The sequence below is a fragment of the Acinonyx jubatus genome, chromosome C2 (assembly GCF_027475565.1).
Source record: "Acinonyx jubatus isolate Ajub_Pintada_27869175 chromosome C2, VMU_Ajub_asm_v1.0, whole genome shotgun sequence".
Classification (NCBI taxonomy): Eukaryota; Metazoa; Chordata; class Mammalia; order Carnivora; family Felidae; genus Acinonyx; species Acinonyx jubatus.
In genome coordinates, this window is record NC_069384.1 from 94,481,807 (window position 1) to 94,490,242 (window position 8,436).

At 46.8% G+C, this 8,436-nt stretch overlaps 1 protein-coding gene across 1 annotated transcript; it reads right to left on the reverse strand.

Moving 5' to 3' along the window:
- Positions 1-667: 667 nt before the first annotated feature.
- LOC128315389 (uncharacterized) lies at positions 668-4,868 on the reverse strand. The gene is made up of 4 exons (XM_053221905.1): positions 4,618-4,868; positions 3,782-4,346; positions 2,982-3,109; positions 668-2,714 (listed from the first exon to the last, which is right to left on the reverse strand). Exons 1-4 carry the CDS (start codon positions 4,866-4,868, stop codon positions 2,642-2,644), a joined length of 1,017 nt encoding a protein of 338 aa, XP_053077880.1. The 3' UTR covers positions 668-2,641.
- Between the last annotated feature and the right edge of the window lie 3,568 nt (positions 4,869-8,436).

Consider the following 8,436-nt stretch of genomic DNA (forward strand, 5'->3'; position numbering starts at 1 on the left):
TTGTGTTTTGTTTTGACTTTCTCCTGGCCCCGTCTGTAACCAAGGCAGTTGAATGTAGTCAAAAGACAGTTCGCCTAGACTGACTAACCAACTCTTGGGTGTGTAGCTTAGCTGTCTGCAAAAAGCAGTATGGACAGCAGAGGGGCTGGAGAATCCATGCGAAGACCCAACAGATTTGAGTTTGAATCCTGGCTCTGCTTTTATTAGCTGCAAGACTCCAAGTCCACCATTAACCTTACTTAGCTACCATGCCATCTGCAAAATGGGCTGATGGGAGATTTGTGAGAATTAAAAACGTGTGTGTGAAGACTACCATGAACTCTTCATAAATGTCAAATTTCCTTCCCCCGTAACTCTAAAGAAACGATTTAGCCTAATCTTAGCTTCTTCAGATGTCATGGTTTTCATCTGTTAGAAACTAGAATAATCACCCAGCACTGGGGCTCTACCTCACAGGATGGGATGAAGTGGTGCAGATAAAAGCAGGGTGCTTACAACTTAGAAAAGTATGATTGGCTTGATTGCCAACACCCTTTCCTCTCATTTCGAGGCCAACAAAGCAGCAATCTGCTTTCCTAAATGTGTTTATCCCCTTCCGTAAGGTGATGTGGGGAGAAGATGGAGTCACAGCGATTAGCAATCATTAAACAGCGATTAGCAATCTTTAAAACAGCTATTAGCAATCAACTCCCCAGGGTCCAATCCCACCATCCTTACACAGAGGTGAGGAAACATTAGGTCACTGCCTGGTCACTTAAGGGCCCAGCAAGTCTGCTTTCTCTCTCCACGCCTTGTTTTAGACAACCGAGGAAGAAAGTCAAGTCACTTAACAGCTGCAATGTTTCTTTTCCTCACACAAAGAAAACTGAGCCGCAGGCCAAACACATTCATTGAAGTACCATCACTATGACATTTTCCAAACGCACGGGGATTTTTGTCAATTCCCTTATTTTCCACACCCTTTGACAAAAGTGGGACATGCTTTGGCATTTCCTCAACTGACTGACTTAAAGCATCTTTACAACTTCTTTTACACGAATGGGACTACACCAGCAAGGTCTAGGCTGAGGGGCCTGATCTAACATTTCAACTTTTTTTTTTAATGTTTATTTACTTCTGAGAGAGAGACAGAGCGTGAAGGGGAAAGGGACAGAGAGACAGGGAGACACAGAATCCGAAGCAGGGTCCAGGCTCTGAGCTGTCAGCATAGAACCCAATGGGGGGCTCGAACCCACGAACTGTGGGATCATGACCTGAGCAGAAATCAGATGCCCAACCGACTAAGCCACCCAGGAGCACCAACACTTCAACTTTCAACTATTACGGACAGGTTTTCTCTTAAAAACAAAGAGGCATTAAAATCAGTTCCGCTGAAGCTACTAAGGATTTTTACCTTTCAGGAGTATGCCTCTCCCCACCCCAAACTTTAAAAGCTCCCTCATGCAATCGCCATGTTTCCAAATCACCAATCAAGCATGACAGAATGAGCAGGAATTGTATAATAAATCTAGAGGAAAAAAAATGAGCAAGTTGGATGAATATACAGATATGACTCCTCCCACCCAGCCCCTTCTTCAAAGCAAGGTTCTGGTAAAGGAAAAAGAACACCACAGAATGTTTTAGGGGTCGCTTCTTTGCTAAACACTTTCAAGTCATAATGCCTGGGGCAAACAAGGTGAAAATGGCAATACAAATAGGTTAAGATCTCTTTCAGGCAATAAGTAGACCTCCACTTACCTAGTGATTTGTTTTTATAATGTACACTCTTTACTGACGTATATACCATGCTTCCAAAAGTATACACGAATCTTAAATGGATAAGTACTGTGTTTACTACTCTGAGCTGTTTCTTGATGTGCATAACTTGGGGAAAGGATTTGGGCAGCTCAGAAAAACTGCTACCACATTTTACACAACCTGTCTGTCTGGACACAACTCAACCCCTAGGCTTGCTAATACCCTTTGTATCAAAAGGGCTGACCCAGCATCCACCTGCATCAACTTGATCCCCTCAGCTCTGTCGCACTCAGCAAACACCCTATGCCTTCTGAGCAAAATAAAGCAGCACCCCACGAGGGAGAAAGAGTCTGCGTCTGAAGAGGCAGGTTTTACACCCGATTTACAAAGAGTGAGGGTCTGTGGAAGGCCTTGAATCTCTTCTAGAAACACTCACTGGTGGTGCCTTCCAAACTACCGTCAGGAAAACAAACAAACAAACAAAAGCTCCGCTGGCAATGGTGGTGGTTACTTTTAAAGGAAAATGCCAAACATAGGAAAGTAGAGACAATAGTGTAAGGAATTCCATACCCCACCCTTCATCCCGCTTCAACTATTAACAACTCACAGCTAATCTCCTTTGGAGCTCCCCCCTCACTTTTCCACTAGCAGTGTTGCCCCAAAGTGGTTTATTTTGAAGCAAACCCTCCATCTATATTTCAACTTCAGTATGTATTTTTAAGGGTTTTTTTTTTTTAACAACCACAATCCTAACACCATTACCAAAAATAACTAAACAAAACTAATATTTACTTGTACGATCAACTGACCAGTACACATTTCTTTTATTGGCTCAATGTTTCATGAACTTCTCCCCTTCGAATCAGGATCCAACCAACGTTCGCAGACGGACTGCACTGCTGTGTCACGTCTCTTCAACAGTGTTTAAACCGCAGGTTCCCCCTTCCCCGTGATTGTCACGGCAGCCGCGCTGATCCCTAGTGGCAAATTCCCAATGATTCAACTCTGGGGATACCACAAAGAGACTCCGGCCTTAAAGGCTTGCTTAAAAAACGTCAGACACGTTTATTAAGCAGTCATTTTTGTAATTAAATACGTTTAGAAAAAAAAAAAATCTGAGAAGTACAAGCGAAACGATTTGACCTGAAGCGATTAGCAATCCTCAGGGCCACTCAAGCACGCGTCCTTTGCAATTCTGATCCGTGTGGGTTTATTTATGAGGTTAGAGCATATCCCAGCCTTACCCGAGTCTTTTGCAAAAGGTGGGGCGGAGCGAGCCGGTTTCCTCGCAGGACCTTCCTCCGCGGGCTAGGTCCCGGCGGTCGCCTCCGGAATTCCGGGGTTGGACCCAGCTGCCGCCTCCCAGGGCCACCTGCCCAGGTGAGAAAAAGGAGCTTCAGCTGACGAGTTCCGGAAAGCAGCCCCAGGTTATCTAGAAGGAATTCTGAGCCAGCCAGGATAGAGGAACGAACCAGGGTACCACGGTCTCGTAGAACAAACAGCCCTGAAAAATCTTGGGGCTTAATCTCTGTGCCGGCGCGAGCGGGGGCACGGTCCCCAACGCCGAAGGGCCAAGAGAGGGGACGCGGAGTCCGCCCCAACGAACACACGTGCGTCTGTGTACGTGACTGATTACATCCACCCCTGGGTGCCAGGGGAGGAAAATTACATAGACCATTTCTACATCACCTGTGTATGTTGAAAAGCTATCTCCACTGGAAACAGGGTGCGAATGTCTGGCCAACTCAAGCCACGGACCCCGGACCAGAAACCCACTACAGACCGCCGGCGCGAAGGCTACGCGGTAACCCCCAATCCGAAGCGGTCAGGCTCGGGCGTCTGCAGCTTTCCGCCAAGGGCCCTCCGCCCCACTCCAGGATCTCTTAAGTAGTAAACCCCAGCTTCTGAATCCCTGTAAGAGAAATTCGTCTCCTTCCTCGACGCGCACAACGCGCGCCGGAGAAAACGCGGGCGCCGCTGACCATTCTGGACCCCGGGGCGAGCAAGCAGGTGCGAACCGCCGGGCGCCGGCCCCCGCACTCACCCGAAGTGCAGCGGTTTCCGGCGTGCGCTCCGCGTTCCCGGCGCTGGGTGCCAGACCAGACACCTGCTGCGCCCGGCCCCAGGTGACCGCCGAGAGAGGGGCGGGAGCCCCGCGCGCCCGCCCGGCTCCGCCCCGAGCGCTCAAAGGAGGAGGGCGGGGGCTGCGAGTCCGGCCCCGAAGCCCCAGCTGCGGCCGGCTAGCCGCCTGGCGCCAGGAAGCGCGGGCGTCCGCGGGGGCCCGACTTTGAACATGCACGCCCCGTCGCGACCCCGCCGGGAGGCTGGCCGGATGGGGCGCCCCCTGCCGGTGGGGCGGCGACAAAAGATGGAAGCCGCCACCCCGGATCCTTGGGAGAGGGGTAGAGAAAGGGGAGAGCTGCAGCCACTCGCCGCTTAGTGACACCCCCTGCCGTGTACCAGGCGTTGAAGCCCCAGCCCCAGCCCCAGCCCCAACCCAAAGAGAATCTACGTCCCCAGTAGGGTGGGCAGGGCCATTGGCAGTTGTCTCCAAATGAAGGTACACGCACGGTGACAGAACCTGAAATATGCATGCCACTAAGCAAAGCCTGCAGTGCACTATGAATTCACAGTTTTATATAAACTGCAAATAGCACATTTGCAAATAGCACAATTACATTGCATTGTCTTTTTTTTTATCAACGGTGCTAAAATATTGTATTTATTCAACAAGTATTTGTTGAACACCTACAAGTTCCCAGTCGTCTAAACATTTAAAATGTGGCACAATTTCCTCCTCCTTTTCATGCAGAACCTTGAACAAGGGGAGTGGCCTGGGCCTTTTTTTTTAACCCCTCAGAAAGCCTGGACTGGCTCTACGAGGAATCTAGTAAACGCCCGCCAGAGGGTGCAATAAGAACCGAGCCTTGGCAGAAGTTTAAGTGTGCGAAGCTACTGGAACTGAGGACTTCCCCAGAGAATTCCTGGAGGTGAGCTGGTGTAGTAAAGGACCATAGGATTCTCCAGGATGTGAAGTGTTTCAGCCGAGATGTCACCGTGAGCAAAGCCAGAAGCAGAAAGCTGGGCAGGGTGTGCACGTTCTGATAGAGAAAAGGCATGTGACTCAGCATAGCTGAGAAGGAGAGGATGTGAGCTGAGGTCGAGCAGCGAGCGTGAGGGGGCCAGATTATGTTCCTCTCAAAAATAACAGCCGCCGTCTATGGAGTGTATATAAAACAGGAGGTGGACAAGCATCACGTCAAACTAAGCTCGCACCAACCCTACAAGGTAGGGTTATTATTCATCCAAGAGGAAAATGAAGACTTGCTAGTGACAGGGCTGGGAAGAGGTGACTTTGAGGGGCTAGCCGCACTCTTATTGGCACTTTCCAGCCAATCCAGGAGACCGAATTTGTCTTCAGACGCTCCCAGCATCCCCAAGTATCCTCGAGTGCCTACTGCTCTCCCTCCATCCCCCAAAGCCTGAGTTAACTGCCCCAGACCCCTCCTGTCTAGAAATGATTCCGGAGCACACGACTGTGCACATCAGATCCCTTCCCAAGGGGAACCCTGGCTCAGGGGCCTGTGGCGGGACTGAGGCAGAGCCCTTGGTTCCTCCCCAATATCTATTCTCTCCTTCCGTAATAACAGAATTGAAGCTGAGCCCAAGGCTGCTCAGAACATTTCCTTGCCTCTCTTGCACGAAAACTCGTCAACAGAGTTGCCCAGAGCCCCTGGAATCCACTAGATCCAGCAGCACTTCTGAGGTCGCTGTTCCTCCCCCAACATCCTTGTTCTGTCCGATATTCTTCATGGGGCAGTCATTGCTCACTGCCTTCTTAATACCCATTTCTCCTACTTTCCTAAGAGCACGCAGAGTTCGGTCAGGGAGGCAGTAAGTGGAGCGAAAAGTGCTCATCTTCCCAGAGGGCCTTGCGGAGCAGTCACGTGGCTCAACTCTGGCCAATGAGATGTAGGAGGAAGTCTCCTAGCGAGGCCTGAGGAGTTTACTGTTTAAGGCCGTTGCGCAGTTGTCACAGCATTCCTCCTGTTTCCCTCCGGCTGTGAGGTGGTTGTGAAGTTGGAGGGGGTGCAGCCGTTTTGTGGCCACAGAGCAACACACCAGAAAAAGGAGGAGCAGCACTTAAGACATGAGAAGAATAATTCCCTTACCTGTTTTACGCACTCTCGGTCAGGTTTTGTTACAAGCAATTGAATAGTTACAAGCAATTGAATACAGTCCTAATGGATACACTATTCCTTCCAAAGAAAAGCCTCAGAAAGAAATCCTGATTGATACCCTACCTGATATAGAGTATTATAGCCGAAAAAGGATGGGTTTTGGTATGAGACAATGCAACAATCCAAGTATGAGTTTCAGCCCTTCTTCTTCTTTTTTTTTTTTTAGCTAATGACTTTGGGCAAATTTGTGAACCTAGATTATGTATTGTAAAATTAGGAATTGTCATAAAAGCACAAGGCACAGTACTTGGCATATGGTGTTTAATAAATGATCATTGATAGAGTTCCTGGCCTCCACCAGATGGATACCTAGCCTTATGGTGATTCAGAATCGCATATCCACTTTCCAATGTCACCCCTAGACAAATATTTTTGCCTATTCTTATCTTAGATGCTTTGGAACAAAGTCAGTCTTAAAGTTTCAATCTTCTTGTTTCCTCGATTTCTCGATTATATCTGCTGTACCAAAAGTTGTTTTTAAAAAAAGAATAGAGGGGCATCTGGCTGGTTCAGTCAGTAGAGCATGCCACTCTTGATCTCAGGGTCATGAGTTCAAGCCCACTTTAGACATAAAGTTTACTTAAAATAAATGAAAAATAAAAAAAAGTAAAAGAATAGAGTTATGTGCTTTGTAGCAAATAGTCATGAATTACTGGTACCGTAGGTTAACAAATGCAAGTGCATATTTCTGTTTGAATCTTTTTAAAATAAGAAACTCTATTTTCAATGCTGCTAGGTTTGTATTTTTAATTACCAAACAAGATGTTTTCATGGTCCAAAAACACGCTTTTGTTGAAACCACCTCATATCCCTCTTTGCGGAAATTGAATAACATTAAAAATTGGCATTACTCATGGGCAGCCTGGGTGGCTCAAGTTGGTTAAGCATCTAACGTTGGCTCAGGTCATGATCTCATAGTTCGTGGGTTCGAGCCCCACATCGGGCTCGGTGCTGATGGCTTGGAGCCTGGAGTCTACTTCGGATTGTGTATGTCTCTCTCTCTCTGTCCCTCCTTGGCTCCCACTCTGTCTCTCTCTCTCTCTCAAAAATAAAATAAAATATAAAAATTAGTATTACTTAGATTTTTAGTTTAAAAAATATACATGCTTTCAACTGTAGTTTTTAAGTAAAAAAAAAAAAAAAGTACCATAATTTAACTTGCCTAATTTAACCTGCCTTCTATTACTAGACATTTAGGTTATTTTTAGTTTCTCTCAATTACAGACAACATTGCCTTGAACATCTTTGTCCCTATGCTTTGGCCAATTCCTGTAAGCCGACCACGTCTCCCCACTCCACTGTTACCTCCCCACCCCACCAACTCCAAGCCACTACCCTCCTGTTGATTGTATTATTGGAATAGCCTCCTGAACAGCTCCCTGTGTTTGCCCTTGCCCTCCCTCAATCCATCTACAGCACAGTAGCTGGAATAGTCAGGTTAAAACGTAGGTCAGATATTATCCCTCTCTGCTCAAAACTTTCCAGTGGTTTCCTTCTCATTCAGAGTGAAAACCAGTCCTTACAATGGCCTATAAAACTGTTCTGTGTGCCCCCCAATGCTGTTACCTCTCTGAGTTGTCTCCTTCCATATTCCACTCTGTTCCAGCCATACTAGCTTCCTTGTGGCCTATTATTTGTGTGCCAGGTACGCTTCTGCCACAGGGCCTTTGCACTTGCCGTCTCTTTTTGTAACTCTCTTCTTCCAAATACCATATGATTTGATATTCTACCTCCTTCAAGTCTTTACTCATATGAGTGTCTTCCCTGAGCACAAATTACCAAGTGTCTGATACCTTCTGGTTCCCTCTCTTGCATTCTCTTTTCCCCTTAGCACTTTTCACCTTCTAACATACTGTATCTTTGAAGTGTTCACCTTCTTTACTGTTTTCCCTCCACTCTTCCGCCTCAGAATGTGAACTCCAAGAGGGTAAGGATTTTTTTTTTTTTTGAGAGTAGGGATTGGTTTCGTTTATTGCAGTATCTCCAGCAACTAGCAGTTTTCAGTATAGATTTGTTGAGTGAATGAAAGTTGTGTTTAAGTATGTAAAATACGTTCCTAGAAGAATAATTTCTGGGCCACAGGGATTTATGTTTAGAATTTTACTCAACCCCTCCAAATTCTCACCACTGTGACCACATACTTGTCTTTCTTTTATTTTTAAATTATTATTTATGTATTTATTTTGAGAGAGACAGAGATAGCATGAGTTAGGAAGAGGCAGAGAGAGAAGGGGAGAGAGAGAATACCAAGCAGGCTCCATGCTGCCAGTGCAGAGCCCAACTCAGGGCTCAGACTCATGAAACCAAGAGATCATGACCTGAGCCAAAACCAGGAGTTGGATGCTTAACTGACTGAACCACCCAGGTGCCCCTCTTTCTTTCTTTCTTTCTTTTTTTACATGTTTATTTATTTCTTTTGGCAGAGAGCACCAGTGGTGTAGAGGCAGAGAGAGAGGGA

Bases quoted from the DNA above. Each gene is read 5' to 3' on its own strand.
- LOC128315389 (XM_053221905.1), bottom strand. From the start codon at position 4,868: ATGCTGAGTCACATGCCTTTTCTCTATCAGAACGTGCACACCCTGCCC. The intron at 4,347-4,617 runs GTAGAGCCAGTC...AGTGCACTGCAG, and splicing joins GGGCGTTTACTAGATTCCTC to GCTTTGCTTAGTGGCATGCA. The intron at 2,715-2,981 runs GTAAGGCTGGGA...ATTTGCCACTAG, and splicing joins ACCTTTTGCAAAAGACTCGG to GGATCAGCGCGGCTGCCGTG.